Below are 16101 nucleotides of genomic sequence, written 5' to 3'. Positions count from 1 at the left end.
TCAGGGAATGACACAAGAATTCAGGGCACTGCCAAAGCCAGAAACCTGGCAAGCATCCTTGATCTTCCCCTTTCATCACACCTGCGTCCAATCTGTCTACCTGCTAAAATGCCATCTTCTCCCACCTCCTAGCTGAAGCATCCTGGACCTGCCCTTGGGTCTAGCTGCCTCTCCTCCTTCTTGACCGCCTTTGATGTCTCCTCCATCTTTAAGGCACACAGAGTCCTTTGTGATATTCGCCTGCCATCTGTCCACCTGGTGGCCCCACCCATCTCACCACACTCTGGGCTCTATTCCAGACTATTTGAACTTCCTGGAAAGTAGTTCCCCATGTGTCTCTTTAGCATCTTGCCTTTGCACACACAGCTCCCTGGGGGAAATGGCCTTAACATTCTGCCTTTACCTGATCAGCTCTGTGGCATCTCAGAACTCACCCCAGAGGCCCTCTTCTCCGGGACAGACTTGTTATCGATACACTGTGACTCTGTGTGCCCAGACCACCCAGCACTTACCTAGATCACAGCCCTCTTAAGCGTCCACTGTAAGTAGCACTTCACTGTCATTCCTGTATACTTAGAAGCTCCTTGAAGCAGAGACCATATCTTTTTTTCTCTTCATTCTCAGTACTCAGTAGAGACTCAGAAATATTTGTGGGTGTAACTGGTTATTCCAGAATTTCTGTGTAGAAAGGGTTAATGGGTGGAAGAAGTACCTAGGGGATTTACCCTGAAACCATATTTTCAATGAACACTTAGTGTTGTTTCTGTCTAATATTTGAAGTGTCAAGTCTTGAAAAATAATAAAGATTTCTTAAAATTATTTTACTCATACTTTATACAAATTTGAAAAATGTATTTCCATATTTAAGAATATTATTTTAATTGGGGCGACTTGGGAAGTAGAAAATAAAGATTTGGGGACCACTAAAGCGTTCTCATCCCCCAGGCCCTTTGGAGGGAACGAGGGAGAGGGATGCAAGGGAAAGCAGACTAAAAGATGGACCATGGACGGCTTTGAATTATTATAGTTGCCTGTGTTTTTATTGGCAGTAATGTGCTAGTAGCAGATGCCTTAGTGGTAGACAGGATCACATTCCTTCTGACCATCACACTACTACCCTTCCCATGATGTAGCCTGGTTTCACAAGTTGGATAAATTATCACTTTCCTTAAAAAATAAACATTAGCTCACTTTTCTGTTTTAAGTATTAGTGTCATCGATAATTAAAATTGGATTTTATTGACCATGTACAAAAGTGTTTTGAGTAATTAATATTATTCAGTACAGATTTCTGAAGCATCACTGATCCTTGAAGATCCGCATGACGCTTTTCTTTCTCTTTATTAGTAACCTTGTTTTTGGAGTTTTGGAAGCGGCGCCAGGCAGAACTTGAGTACGAATGGGACACTGTTGAGTTACAGCAGGAAGAGCAAGCCCGACCAGAATACGAGGCACGGTGTACTCACGTGGTGATAAATGAGATCACTCAGGTAAATAGGATGTCGTCTACATGCAATTCAATCTATATATTGCTGGGGTTCTCAAACTTGGTTGCACACTGGAATCACCGAGGAGCTTATAAAATGTTGATGCCCAGCTTCTGTCTATGTACACTCATGGTACTCAGTGGAATAGGGTACATTCTGGCACAGAAATTTTTTTAAAGCTTCTTTGGTGATTTTTAATGTACAGCCAAAGTGAAGGAGCACTGTTTGGAATTGTGGACACAGGAGACAACTGTGGTCCTTTCTCTCTTAATAACAGTAAAATGAAAAATACGTAAACTCTGAAAGAAATGTATAAAAGATGTATTGATTTGTATCTTTTCATACCAGTAAAAAAAAAAAAAATAGACAGTGACATAGAAGGAAAGACATTGATTTTCATAGTTGATTCTCAATTTTTCACATGCACCCTCATTATTACAGCCCTCTCTTTTTTTTTTTTTTTTTTTGATACAATATTGCTTCTGTTTCATATTGTCGTTTTTTAGCCACAGGGCATGTAGGATCTTTGCTCCTTGACCAGGGATTGAACCCACACAGCCTGTATTGGAAGGCATAGTCTTAACCACTGGACTGCCAGGGAAGTCCCTACAGCTCACTTTTCGTCATAGACTAGCTGTCTTGCACTAGGCCTCAGCCACTGCTCCCCCTTCTGGCTGGAATGTGCACAGAGTAGTGTGACTGTTATCCTAAAATCGGAGAGTGGATAAAAGGGGAAATGTTTGTTGAGATGCCGCTGTATTCAGGCCCCATATTAGGCATTTTTATAACTAGACAGGTAAATATGCTGCTTTTACTGTTGCTTCAGAATTTAAAAATAAAATGCTCTATCTCTTTGTATAAACATTTCAAAGTCAGTGAAAGATGATTTTTTAAAATCATCTGCATTATTGCTTCTTTCCATCAACATAGAAAATTTAGAGCCGATTGTATTTGCAGTCATCAGTATAAGGACAGTAGGTTTTGAATACGAATAACTCTCGGAAAGAAAATGCTTTTTACCAAGAGCATCTGAAAATGGCTCCAGCTGTAGATTTTATAAATTGAATCACAGATTTACAGAATGTTGGCACTAAAAGGGTCTGGAGAGAGCAGTTCAACCTCCTCATTTTATAAATGGAAAAAAAATGAGGTTCAGTTACCCAAGAGAAGGTGACAGTTGTCTTTTATAATGTAACAGGCTCCAAATAATTTCCATTATGAATAGTTCTCTTGTTTACAATGAAAGACGGGGGTCAAAGCATGTGTTTGTGAAAGATTGTACATTCAGAAAAGAAGGCTGAAACTTAGACAAAATCAGATGTACATAATGTTTTTGAGTACTGAAAAACAAATGCCTGTGTTATTGGCAACGTATGAAAAATACTGAGGAAAAGATATTTTAGAAATTTAAACCTACCCATTTTAAATTTAAAATTGCCAGCTAATAAGTTAAATTTCCATTGTAGCATTGCTTGGTAAAAAATTGAAGATGAAGGTTCATTTTTTTCCTTCTTATTCCTCACTTTGCTTTTATTGCAAACACATCCTCCATTGTATAGAGAGGCCAGCAGTGTTATGGTGAAGCCCTGGGAATAAAACATATGGAATTCATATCCAAACACAACAACTTACTAGCTGAGTGATATTGGAAATTTGTTAACTTCTCTGTGCCATAGTGTGGCCAGCTGTAAAACAGAAATACGAGAGGTGTTTCCTCATATGACTGTGGTAAGCTGATGGAGTTAATGAATAGAACCTACTTGGAATAACTAAGACCTGGAACAAAGGAAATGCCATGTATATGTTTACAGCTATGATCACATGGTTGATTGGGCCTCTCAAAAAAATCTCAATATATTTATATAAACTATAAAACAGAAATGCTAAAAACTCAAGAGTTACACTTTATTAATACAAAAGTTCAGTCAGGAAACTTACGATGGATACCTGGTACTTGCAGATATCTGGGAAACTTTCTGTCCTGCACAGGCTCTTTGCTATCACTGCAGTCACTTATGAAATCTGAGACAAGCTCAGAAATAGCGCTGTCGGATACCCAGACTGTTGAGCTCAAATCATAGCAGATAAACAGTATGTTATTCACACTTGCCTTTTCAGAAACTGTTAGTAAAATAAACACTGCACTGGTTTTGTTGTGTGTATGTTTGAAATTGTTAACCAAAAAAAAAGAAAAAGCATGCAATTTTGAATAAGGAGGCTGAGTCTGAAAACTAATTTTTTTAAAAAAATCAAGCCTAGGCTTTTGAGACCGTGTGTTTTTTAAGAGCACCCAAGAATGCATTTTTCCTGGAAATCAAATGTTAATTTTGTATAGAGGCTGGGATAAGTTAATGATTTTATCTTTAAACTCTGTGTGTGTGTGTGTGTGTGTGTATGTGTTTGTATGTGTGTTTATCAACTTTAAATGTACAATATGATAAATTTTGAAACACATATATATATGTATATATATATATACACACACACAGGAAGGCAACCACCACCACAAACATAAACACAGAACAATTCTTTTATGCCAAATGTCACCTTGTATATTAATAATTTTGGATTCTAGATCCTCCCCAAAATCCTCACCTTGACAAGCACTGATCATTTTTTTTTCCTATAGCCGTAGGAAAAAGTGATTTTCCCTGTAGTCTTGTTTTTTTCTGGAATTTTTATATAAATGAAAATGCCTAGAATGTAGTCTTCTGTGTCTAGTTTCTTTTAATTATCACAATCCTTATGAGATTCACCCAGACTGTTTGATGTGTTCATAGTTCTCCTTTTAGTAAGTAACGTATCATTATATACATATACTACAGTTTGTTTATCCTTTGAATAGATTGATGATGGGCAGTTGGGATTTTTCTAGTTTGTGTTATTATGAATAAATTTCTGTGAACATTTACATATAAAAATTAAACCTAGGATACAGCAACCAATTAGGAGAAAAATCATTTTGTTGGAGAAATCCTTGATTGACTTTTTTTTTTCTTTTTTAATTAGGAAGAAGAGCGTGTTCCCTTCACCACCTGGGGAAAGTGTATACGTGTAACCCTCTGTGCCAGTGCTGTCTTTTTCTGGGTAAGAATCTGCAACAGGTTTTTTTCAGTATCTAATTTTAAATGTTGAGAAAACTGGAAAGTCGAGCTGGAAACTGTGCAGTCTCATAAAAAAGACTGATTCCAGAGAACAATTAAGCCACCACATGGAGTGGCTCTCAAGGTTTCACAGTAACTCCTGCTACCCATGACTCTTCCAGCTTTTTTTTTTTTACCTCTATTCTTTAAATCAGATCCATGGTTCAGGTTTTCTAGTTTCTAATAGAGAGACCAGATGGGAGGCATCAACTATTCTAAAATTTTCCAAGAGTAGCCTTAATAAAAAGATAATAGGAACTATCAAAAAATAAAAACTTCTGAAAGACATAAAAGAAGTCTTAAATGATTCTAGATAAAAAAGACAGTGCTTGTAAAATATCAGAACTTAAAGCAATTTTGTGTTTATTATTAATAAAATCATATTGTTGCTCTTCAGTCACTAAGTTGTGTCTGACTCTTTGTGACCACATGGACTGCACCACACCAGGCTTCCCTGTCCTTCACTATCTCCTAGAGTTGCTCAAACTCCTGTCCACTGAGTCAGTGATGCCATCCAACCATCTCATCCTCTATCACCGGCTTCTCCTACCCTCGGTCTTTCTCAGTATTAGGATCTTTTCCAGTGAGTCAACTCTTTCCATCAGGTGGCCAAAGTATTGGAGATTCTGCTTCAGTATCAGTCCTTCCAATGAATATTCAGGGTTGATTTCCTTTAGGATTGACTGGTTTGATGTCCTTGAAGTCCAAGGGACTGTCAAGAGTCTTCTCCAGAACCACAGTTCAAAAGCATCAGTTTTATGGCCCTCAGCCTTCTTTATGGTCCACCTCTCACATTCATACATGACTACTGGAGAAACTACAGCTGTGACTATATGGACCTTTGTTGGCAGTGTGATGTCTCTGCTTTTTAAATACGCTGTCTAGGTTTATCATAGCTTTTCTTCCAAGGCGTGAGTGTCTTTTAATTTCATGGCTGCAGTCACTGTCTGCAGTGATTTTGGAGCCCGAGAAAATGAAATCTGTCAGTTTCCACATTTCCCCATCTATTTGCCATGAAGTGATGGGACCAGATGCCATGATCTCAGTTTTATGAATGTTGAGTTTTAAGCTAGCTTTTCCACTCTCCTCTTTCACCCTCATCAAGAGGCTCTTTAGTTCTTTGCTTTCTGCCATCAGAGGGGTATCATCTGCATATCTGAGGCTGTTGCTATTTCTCCTGACAGTCTTGATTCCAGCTTGTGACTCATCCAGCCCAGCATTTTGCGTGATGTACTCTGCATATAAGTTAAATAAGTAGAAGGACAGTGTATAGCCTTGACATACTCCTTTCCCAATTTTGTATCATTCCGTTGTTCCATGTCCAGATCTAACTGTTGCTTCTTGATCTGCAAATAGGTTTCTCAGGAGACAAGTAAGGTGGTCTGGTATTCCCATCTATTGAAGAATTTTCCACAGTTTATTGTGATCCACATAGTCAAAGGCTTTAGCCAACTCAGTGAAGCAAAAGTAGATGTTTTTCTGGAATTCTCTGCTTTTTCTGTGACCCAGCGGATGTTGGCAATTTGTTCTCTGGTTCCTCTTCCTTTTCTAAACTCAGATTGTACATCTGGAATTTCTTGGTTCACTTACTGCTAAAGCCTAGCTTGAAGGGTTTTGAGCATTTCCTTGCTAACATGTGAAATTGGTGCAATTGTGCAATAGTTTGAACTTTCTTTGGCATTGCCTTTCTTTGGGATTGGAATGAAAACTGACCTTTTCCAGTCCTGTGGCCACTGCTGAGTTTTCCAGATTTTCTGGCATATTGAGTGCAATACTTTAACAGCATCACCTTTTAGGATTTGAAGTAGCTCAAATGGAATTCCATCACCTCCACTCGCTTTGTTGCTGGCAGTGCTTCCTAAGATCCACTTGACTTCACATTCGAGGATGTCTGGCTCTAGGTGAGTGACCACACCGTCATGGTTATGCAGGTCATTGAGACCTTTTCTGCACAGTTCATCTGTGTATTCTTGCTACCTCTTCTCAGTCCCTTCTGCTTCTGTTAGGTCCTTGCTGTTTCTGTCCATCTTTGGGGGGCTTATTATTAATAAAATCATATTAGTAACATAATGAGTTTTATTAGCTCAAGAGACTTACCTCCTGGCTCAGCAGTAAAGAATCTGCCTGCAATGCAGAAGGCACAGGAGACACAGGTTCAATCCCTGGGTGGGGAAGAACCCCTGGAGAAGAAAATGGCAACCCATTCCAGTATTCTTGCCTGGAAAATTCCATGAACAGAGGAGCCTGGCAAGCTACCATCCATGGGGTCACAAAGAATCAGATACAACTGAGCACATGGTGCAACATTAGCTTAAGGATATCTAGGTTAGAGAATAGGACATGAAGCCCAGATATGAGCTCAATAATAATTTAACATGAAAAGGAAGGCATTACAAATCAAGGAGATCAGTAAAGATTATTCAGTAAATGGCAATGAAACAGTTGTTAGCTATTTGGGAAAAAAAGGAAAGATTGAAATCATACTCTAAACCACATTCTGTGATAAATTCCAGAAAAGAAACATTTAAAAAGTAACATCATAAAAAATTAGAAGTAAATATTGATATATATATATATATATATATACACACACATATATATACACACACACACACAATTTCTAGATGTGGAAGAAGTTTCAGAGGAAAGTATTATCCAGTTTCTATGTATCAAAAGCATCCTAAATTTAAACAGAACATCCAGAGGAAATATTTGTCAACAAATAGGACAAAGGGCTATTCAATACATAAAGACTTCAGAGCACTTCTAAGATAACACCAAAAATCTCGGGAGTTAAGAATGCAGAGGAGATGAATATGCATTCAGAAAGGAAAAAAATACAATGGCAGATGTCAAACCTCAGTGGTAATAAAATCAGTGCACATGAAAATGAAATACAGTTTTTCACCTCTCAAATGATAAGACTCTAAGGATGAAGTGCCAAGTGATCACCTACTCTCATACCTAGACTACTGAATTTATACGCTGCTCAAATGGCAACCCACTCCAGTGTTCTTGCCTGGAGAATCCCAGGGACGGGGGAGCCTGGTGGGCTGCTGTCTATGGGGTCGCAGAGTCGGACACGACTGAAGCAACTTAGCAGCAGCAGATAGCCTTCTTAGGAAGCAGTTTGGCAGTACGCATCAAAAGCCAAAAATATGCTTATGCTTTAATCTACTAATTCAGCTTTTAAAAACTTTTAATCAGGAAGTATTTCAAAATGATAAAAGTCAGCATGGATTTAATCAGACATTTTATATACATATATAATATTTGTGTTGATATATAAATATTATATATACATATATAAAATCTCTGCCAAAAGTGTCCTCCTTCCACCCTTCATACAGTAGAATATTAGCCATGAAAATGTATGTCCACAAAAATATTTTATGACCCGTGAAAATGTTATGATTATGATGGGCTTAGGAACAAAGTTAATACATAAAATAATTTTTATATGCAAAGAGTAAATAGTTCTGAAGGAATTATGCCTATATATAGATGCATTCTTTCCTATTTTTATCTTTTATTCATTTTGATATTTGAAGTCTTTCAATTATAGGTGACAGAAGATCAGTCTCCAGTTGGTTTAAACAAGAATCAAAAAATGGGAATGGGTGAGATTTCTTGGTTCTTATAACTGAAAAATCTCATGTCTGAGGTGTGACTTCAGTCAAGGGTATTGTAGCCCAGATGATATCAAGGCTGGTTTTGTTCTGACCACTCTGTGTCCAGTGGCATCCTGGTACAGTGCTTCTAGGCATCCCTCATGGGCACAAGGTGGCTGCAGTTTTCCAGATCTCACATCACATCCAAGCCAGGAAAGGTCTGCTTAGCAGTTTCCCCTGTTGACAGAGGAAGCTCATCTGTCGTGTGGGCACTAGCACTATCTCCTCACATCTCTGTGGCTCTTAGTAGATTATTTGCCCATCCTGAAATCAGGGTGCTGAGCAAATAGGATGAGACACTTCCTTGTCTCAAACCAATTGGGATCTACGTGTAGAGCCTAGGGAGGGTGGGCAGTAGAGCCCAAACCACTAGAATAAAAATAGAGAGGAGGTTGTTTACCCTAAAACAAAACTAGGCGCTCTTCTGAGACAGGGAACAGATCCCAGGCAGCAGAAGCAACCAGTGTCCAGTGTCCACAACCAGGGTACTTTCCAATTTGCTCTGAAAACATACATTAAAGTCATGATCAGAAAAAACGAAATGTAAGAAACTGGAGGAAGGAGGATGAAAAGTTTCCCTGTCTCTTTAAGAAGTACTGAACCCATTAAGTGCTCTGAAGAAAAATGGAAACATGTCAAGTTTCTAAAAGTTCTGAAATGAATTAGAATCCAACCATGTAGGAGGCAGTGCCATATAGAATTTCCTGTTTCTTGGACTCTGAGAATCTCAGTTCTCTCACTAGTTGCTTAACTGGAGGCATATTGCTTCATCTGTTTGTGGCTCTATTTCCTCATTTATAAAAAGAAATACAATACTACTACAATATTTTTAAAAATATGTGGATGCTGAAGCAATAGTAAGCATTTAAAGAATCTCAACTATTAATGATTACTGAATTTTAAAAATTACTAGCAGACTTAAAAAAAAACCAGCTATTTCAATGGCATGTATGTGTTATACATTTCTCTCCACCTTAACTAATTTTCACACATACACACACAGTATTATTTCCTTTCACAAGTGTGAAGCCTTAACTGTGAAGAAAAGGAGATAATGAGAGAGATTAGAGGAGGAAGTATAATGCTTCACCCACAAACTGATGGCTTCAAAAGTAAGGAAAACATCTTTTTAACTCTTTGAGGCACCATAATCATAGCTAAAATTAAGACAGTGGTTTTCATGTGCCTGGGCTTAATGCTCTGTTTTTACCTGTAGTAACTCATTGAAGTCTCACAATAATCCTAAAGATTAGTTGCTGTTATTATCCCCCCATTATATAGGTGAGGAAATTGAATGCCCCAAAGGCTAAGTAATTTGCACTAGGCGGAAGAGCTGGGATTCGAACTCTGGAGTGCGGCCAGGCTCTACTGCCCCCAGCTGGTAGAAACCAGCTGCCCTCTGTAACTGTAAACAACATGCCATCATTTGCTTGGCCCCGTAATTCACATTCACTGTAGCTTTCTCTATTATGGCAGTCATCACAGGCCATCAGAGACACTGAATACCTGCTTCTGGAATGTGTCCAAGAAGGTAGATACAGGGAATGAGGTTTAAAAATGGGACCTTCAGCGTGCCCCGTTCAGAGGCCAGAGAAAACCCACCTAGTGAGGAGGTGTCTGCCGTGTTTGACACCTGCACTGATCCTGGGTCTGCGCAGTCAAAACTACAGTGGCTTAGGGAAATGAATCTTGTGCAGGTGAGGTATAAATAACTGCCAGTTTAAGATCTCAAGATCCAAGTATAAAGCGCGTGTGAAGCGTTTGCCAGCAGAGAGCTGCCTGCTGCCGTTTCCGGTAGTGACCTCGGGGCACCTCTGCAGCTTCACTGGTTTTCCTCAGGGTCTGCCCAGCTGTGGGAATGAAGACAGCAACCAGCACCTGCTCACCCAGCCCCTTGAGTCAGTGAGAGCTTCTCTGTTGGAAGGAAGCACATCCTTTTCATGGACTATGCCGTGCTGTGCTTAGTTGCTCCGTGCTGTCTGGCTCTTTGCAACCCCCATGGACTGCAGCCCACCGGGCTCCTCTGTTCATGGGGATTCTCCAGGCAAGAGTACTGGAGTGGGTTGCCATGGACTACAACTAAGCAAAAAACGCTCATTTATAACCTAAGTAATTCCATACCTAGAAGGGATATTTTCACTGGTTCTGCGATCACAGAATTTTTTTCTTCTACCAGAACATGCCACCAGGCACTCCATTTTGAAGAGACTGTAAAGATTCCCTCTCTCTGTTTCTTTTTATTAGGGCTTCTTTTTTAGAGCTGTTTCAGGTTTACAGAAGAAGTCACAGAAAGTACAGAGCTCCCACAGACCCCTCCTTCCCTGCTCACAGTGGCTCCTGCTGTTAGCATCATCCGTTAGCGGGGGCGCCAGTTCTTTTGACTGGTATTACTCCCTCTGCTGTCTTTGAAATTTAACATGTCTGATTTTCACCCCTCTTGTGGCACTTATGTGAGATTTAACATCACTTTGCAATGCACCTTGTCCATTTCAGCATGGGACCGGTTTTTAAGTGTAAAAGTATGATTATTGACGAGTCTCACACTGCTGTGTTAATATATTGTGTTTTCAGATCCTGTTGATCATTGCTTCCGTTATTGGGATCATTGTCTACAGGCTCTCCGTGTTTGTTATATTTTCTGTAAACCTTCGCAAGATCTCTAATGGAACAGACCCAATCCAGAAGTATGTAACTCCACAGATGGCCACGTCCATCACTGCTTCCCTCATCAGCTTTATCATCATCATGATTCTGAACACTATATATGAGAAAGTGGCAATCATGATTACTAACTTTGGTAAGGTCCTGCTGTATATCTATAACATGGGTCTTTTCTAAGCCATTTTTAGAACCAAGTAAAAACAGGGACTGTATATTTTAGGCATTCTAATTCCAGTATGTTACGATTTTTAGAAAATTTCAAGTATAAACATATTTTCTCCAGCCTGTCCAAGAAATGAATTATCTCCAGGTTTGCATTAGTAAAAGGGACAAAGCAAAGACAGTCATTATGATGTCCAAGCTCTGTGTAAACAGATCAGTGCTGAATAATATTTTCAATTACATTGTATTATGTACCCTATTGTTGAAAGTAAATAGTCTCTTTATTGCAAATAAGTGGAAGAGGGTCATGATGCCAGTGGTAAATCTGCTCCTGTACTGCCGAGAGGACAAACCGTTAGATTGTTATGTGTCTTCCCCCCACGCTGTTCATATCAATATAGCTCCACTCTCATCAGCTCTGGCGATTGTTGTAAATGTTTCTTCTTTCTGGCTTGTATCCCAGGCAGCTGCTTAGTAGCCAGAGTTAAGTGCTTCCTACACACTGCCTGTGGCTGGGTCGTTCTCCAAAATGTGATGTTCAGTGGTCATCTTCTGAAGATGATAATACTGGTTTAAATTCTAAACTCGGAGGACAGCCCATTTTGTCTTCCCCCAAATGCTTCTAACAGAGTTTCCCTTTCCAACAGACCTACCTTATTGCAGTTCAGGAAGACAAGAGAATATCATTTAGCATACTGTTCAACATTAATTTTCTGTCTTATATTGAAAGAGGATAGTTCTTGCCTATTTTTTTTTATCATGTGGTTATAAATTTTAAGGAGCAGTTGACTACTTTTCTGCCCTTTGGGATATTGTTTCTCCTAGGGGGGAAATTCAACAATGTGTAAGCTTGGAATTAACATTGTAGCTACATTAAGAAATTCAGAACAGCTGAAATGGAAACTGTGAATTGTATTTTTTTAATCATGTTAACTCATGTATCAGTATGATTTTGATTAGAGTCTCAAAGCTGTTTGCAATTTTAAAATCTTAACGTTTCTTTTAACTACAGAACTCCCTAGGACCCAGACTGATTATGAGAACAGCTTAACCATGAAGATGTTCTTATTCCAGTTTGTCAACTACTACTCTTCGTGTTTCTACATCGCATTCTTTAAGGGCAAATTTGTGGGTTATCCAGGAGATCCAGTTTATTGGCTGGGAAAATACAGAAATGAAGAGGTGTGAATATAGAGTTACGTTCTCTTGGCAATTTAAGCTGTTGCGTGTTTTCTCTTAGTTACCCAATGAAAAGTATATTCCTTACATTTTCATTGTATATTCCTTACAATTTTTTTTAGCCTAAACTAGAATTTTAGAAAAATAAATAAAATTAATGACTATTTCATGTTAGATCCATCTAAAATTTAATTGGGACTTTTTAATATTTCAGTGTGACCCAGGTGGGTGTCTGTTTGAACTGACAACACAGCTGATAATCATCATGGGAGGAAAAGCAATCTGGAATAACATACAAGAGGTGTTACTTCCGTGAGTACCGAGTTGTGTCATCTTGAGAATAGAACGGCCCACCCATCACACTCACTTCCCTGCATGTCCACATTGCTGCACGCCCACCTCTAACATGGAGGAGACTCTCTGCTTATTATCCAACCAACAGTGTTTAATAATGATATTTTAAAGCCTTTCTATTAAACATAAATCCCCATCTGCTATAGTTTCTGCCTATTAGCCCATCCTTGGGGGCTGATGGATCATAGCCCTCTGAGAGATGGCCCTTGTTGGAGCTTCAGACTACGTTTTTTCACAGCTTGTTACAACTTTCTCCACCTTTTATACATGCATTTAAAAATCAGTAATAGTAATTTGTTGAGTTCTAAGTATGTGCCAGTCAGTGTATTAAGTGCTTTATATACTCTCTCATTTAATCATCCAAACAATGCTTATTTTTATTTCCCTTCTGCAGATGAAGAATCCATGTCTTAATTAGGTTAAATGATTTGCCCAAGTTCACACAGCCAATAAGAGGCTACTGTGGGTTCAAATGTAAAACCCCATGGCTCCAAATCCATATGCTTTTAAGAACAGAGGTTCACTTATGGTCCTAAAGCACCAGGCTATGTAGCAGTTTAGGATACAGTTGTCAAAAATAACTACAAAGGTTTTGACTTACAGTTTTTTTCCTGGAAATGAGAACAGATGTTAGCTAAGGTCACTCTGTCTTTTTCAACGAAACCCAATCCTATATCAGAGTGGACAAGTCCAATGCCATCTGTAACTTCTGCATATTTCAGCTTATTGTCTCAATATTCTATTGCTGCTTTAACAAATACCCCACAATTAATGGTTATTGGAAGAAAATGGGGGAGGGGAGCCCCACAAAATAATAAATTGAATATTAATATCCTGTGGGTCCCGAAACTCAGAAGTCTGCAGAGGTCTCACTGGGCTAACATCAAGGTGCTGGCAGGGCTGTTTCCTCCAGGCTCTAGGGTAATCTGTATGTTCGCCTTTTCTAGCTCCTAGAGGCTACTTGCATCCCTTGACCTGTGACTTCTTTTCTCCATCTCACAGCCAGCAAGGTTGCCTGTCTCTGACTCTTTTCTGTGGTTACATCTCCCTCCCACACCCCTCTCTACCTTCTCTTCTGCCTCCATCTTGCACTTTTAATGACCCTTTGAGTACACTGGCCCCACCTGGATAATCAAGTCTTGTCTCTCATACAGTCAGCTGATTAGCACCCTTACCTGCATCTGCACCCATAATTTTCATATGTTTCAGGGATTAGGATGTGGACATCTTTGGTAAGAATTTCCCTGCCTGCCACACTGCCCTTATCAAGGTGATTTCTGGCTCTGAGTTTCTGTTGTCACAAAACTGTTGACCCCTCTCTTGTCTTGCTCCCACATCGGTACTCTGCTCCTGCCGGCCTGAATGCCAAATGCAACCTTCTCAGTGTCCTCCAAAACCACTCACACAAGCAGGCCTTATTGATGTTTGGGGCATAGAGGAGAAACAGGCAACTTGAATCTCGAAATGCAGACTCCATCTCTTTAGTCTTTCATCCCACTGTATTACTGAGAATCTCGTTGCTGTTGTTTACTTATCACCCTTCTCTGTAGGCTCCAGAATACGGGCATTCTGCCATGTCTTCCTGCCACCACAGCCAGCTTCCTTCTCATCCTTTCTTCTCCCTCTCCTAACCTTTCTTCTCTCTCCCTCATTACCAAGTTTCTGTTTATTCTCTTTGTAGAGCAGTTAATTTCTTGTCTTTTTGTTTGTTTGTTTGTTTTTGAAGAGCAAAACCTTGTGGGTTTCAGCATGTCCTTCCACATTTCTTCACTGGAGCTTTATCTTCTGTCTTCAGTGTGAATTATCAGGGTCTGTCTGTAAATAAGGACATTCTCTTTAGTCCAGTTCCATCCATCCCCCTCAAAAACAGATTCTGATCTTAGCTGTGAAATGAATGCTTTTTTGCCCTACTGTGCAGTAGACAGCCCTTACCTTGGGCTCACAGTTAGATTTTTTCCAGATGAGTAAAAGTAGGTTGTGTGCAAATAATACTATGTTTCCATATGAAAATGAATATATCAAATAGAGGAAAAGCTTAACTCAGATTACCAAAAAAAAAGCATTTTCTGAAGGAAATAGGTTAGTTACCTAACACTGAGTGTTAGTGAATAACTCATCAGTGAGCTACTTTCTGATTTAAACAGTCAAGGAGAAGGGTATATTTCCTAAACCGGTACTGAGAAATTCATACAAAATGGAATTTGTTCATGTGAAATAGTTAAAAATAAAGGATACATTATAGTATAAGTGGTTTGTTTATACCTTCACTTCAAGGAAACACATTATTGTAAATTCTTGTGAGCTGAACTTTACCTTCAGGTATTTTTATTACTCACCTAGAATATTTAGGTAATGTATTTTGAATTATGTTTGCCTTCTTTGAAAACTGGAAGTGCTAAATGTTAGGCAAGTTAGGGACTTCTCTGGTGGTCCAGTGGCTAAGATTCCATGCTTCCAATACAGAGGGCCAGGGTTTGATCCTCAGTCAGGGAACTAAATCCCACATGCTGCCACTAAAGGTACTGAATAACACAGTGAAGATCAAAGATCCTGTGTGCTTCAACTAATACTAAGCATAGCCAAATAAATAGTTTTTTTTTTTAATTAGGCAATTTAGAGAATAGCTTCTGCTCTTTATAAAGGTTCCAGTTTCCTTCCTTCCTTTTCATACAACATTCTAACATAACAGAGATATATCAGTTACTTTTGCTATCAGAACTACACCTATTCCAAAAACACATAGAAAGGGGAAAGAAAACTTACAAAAGGTAGTGGCTATTTTCACACCATTTAAATATGTCAAAAGGAACATGCATACTTAATTGCTTAGTCATGTCCAGCTCTTTACAACCCCATGGACTGCAGCCCGCCAGGCTCCTCTGTCCATGGGGATTCTCTAGGCAAGAATACTGGAGTGGGTTGCCATGCCCTCCTCCAGGGGATCTTCCCCACCCAGAGAGCAAATCCACATCTCTTCTGTGTCTCCTGCATTGCAGGCGGATTCTTTACTGTCTGAGTAACCCATGAAATGAATTTCATCATAAATTCACCTGCTTCCACCCTCAGCTCCACTTGGGGTGCTTGCCTAGGGTTCTCAGAGCAGATGAAGGCCATATGATGCTGTCATCTAAGCTCCCTTTAGGGGGTTGGGGAGATCTCTCAAGCACATGCATCAGCATGTGGCATTTAGTAGGTCCTCAGTAGAGCCAGCTGAGTGAATGAGTGACTCATGTGCTTCAAATACAAATGTCAGTAAATTAATGGAATTGTTCATTGGACCCAGAGAACAAGCCTAGACCTTTTGGCCTTCCCAGCCTCACTTCCTTTTTTGATAATTGGAGCATTCCTGGGAATTTTATTCTGTACTTGACAAAAAACTAGTACAGTTCTGCATTAAGCTACTCACTAAAGAAATTTTATGATAAAATGTTAAAAAAAAAAACA

General features: G+C 39.3%; 1 protein-coding gene across 2 annotated transcripts in view; it reads left to right on the top strand.

The window, feature by feature from the left end:
• ANO6 (anoctamin 6) overlaps positions 1 to 16101 on the top strand; it is a 233530-nt gene that overhangs the window by 191640 nt on the left and 25789 nt on the right. For both annotated transcript variants that reach the window (XM_005680057.3, XM_018047899.1), the window contains 5 exons: positions 1348 to 1490; positions 4497 to 4574; positions 10873 to 11098; positions 12137 to 12306; positions 12518 to 12615. In XM_005680057.3, the coding sequence (XP_005680114.3) occupies positions 1348 to 1490; positions 4497 to 4574; positions 10873 to 11098; positions 12137 to 12306; positions 12518 to 12615 (715 nt within the window). The remainder of the gene's footprint in view (positions 1 to 1347; positions 1491 to 4496; positions 4575 to 10872; positions 11099 to 12136; positions 12307 to 12517; positions 12616 to 16101) is intronic.

The sequence above is a fragment of the Capra hircus genome, chromosome 5 (genome assembly GCF_001704415.2).
Source record: "Capra hircus breed San Clemente chromosome 5, ASM170441v1, whole genome shotgun sequence".
NCBI classification, from domain to species: Eukaryota; Metazoa; Chordata; class Mammalia; order Artiodactyla; family Bovidae; genus Capra; species Capra hircus.
This window is presented reverse-complemented; position numbering and strand designations above follow the sequence as displayed.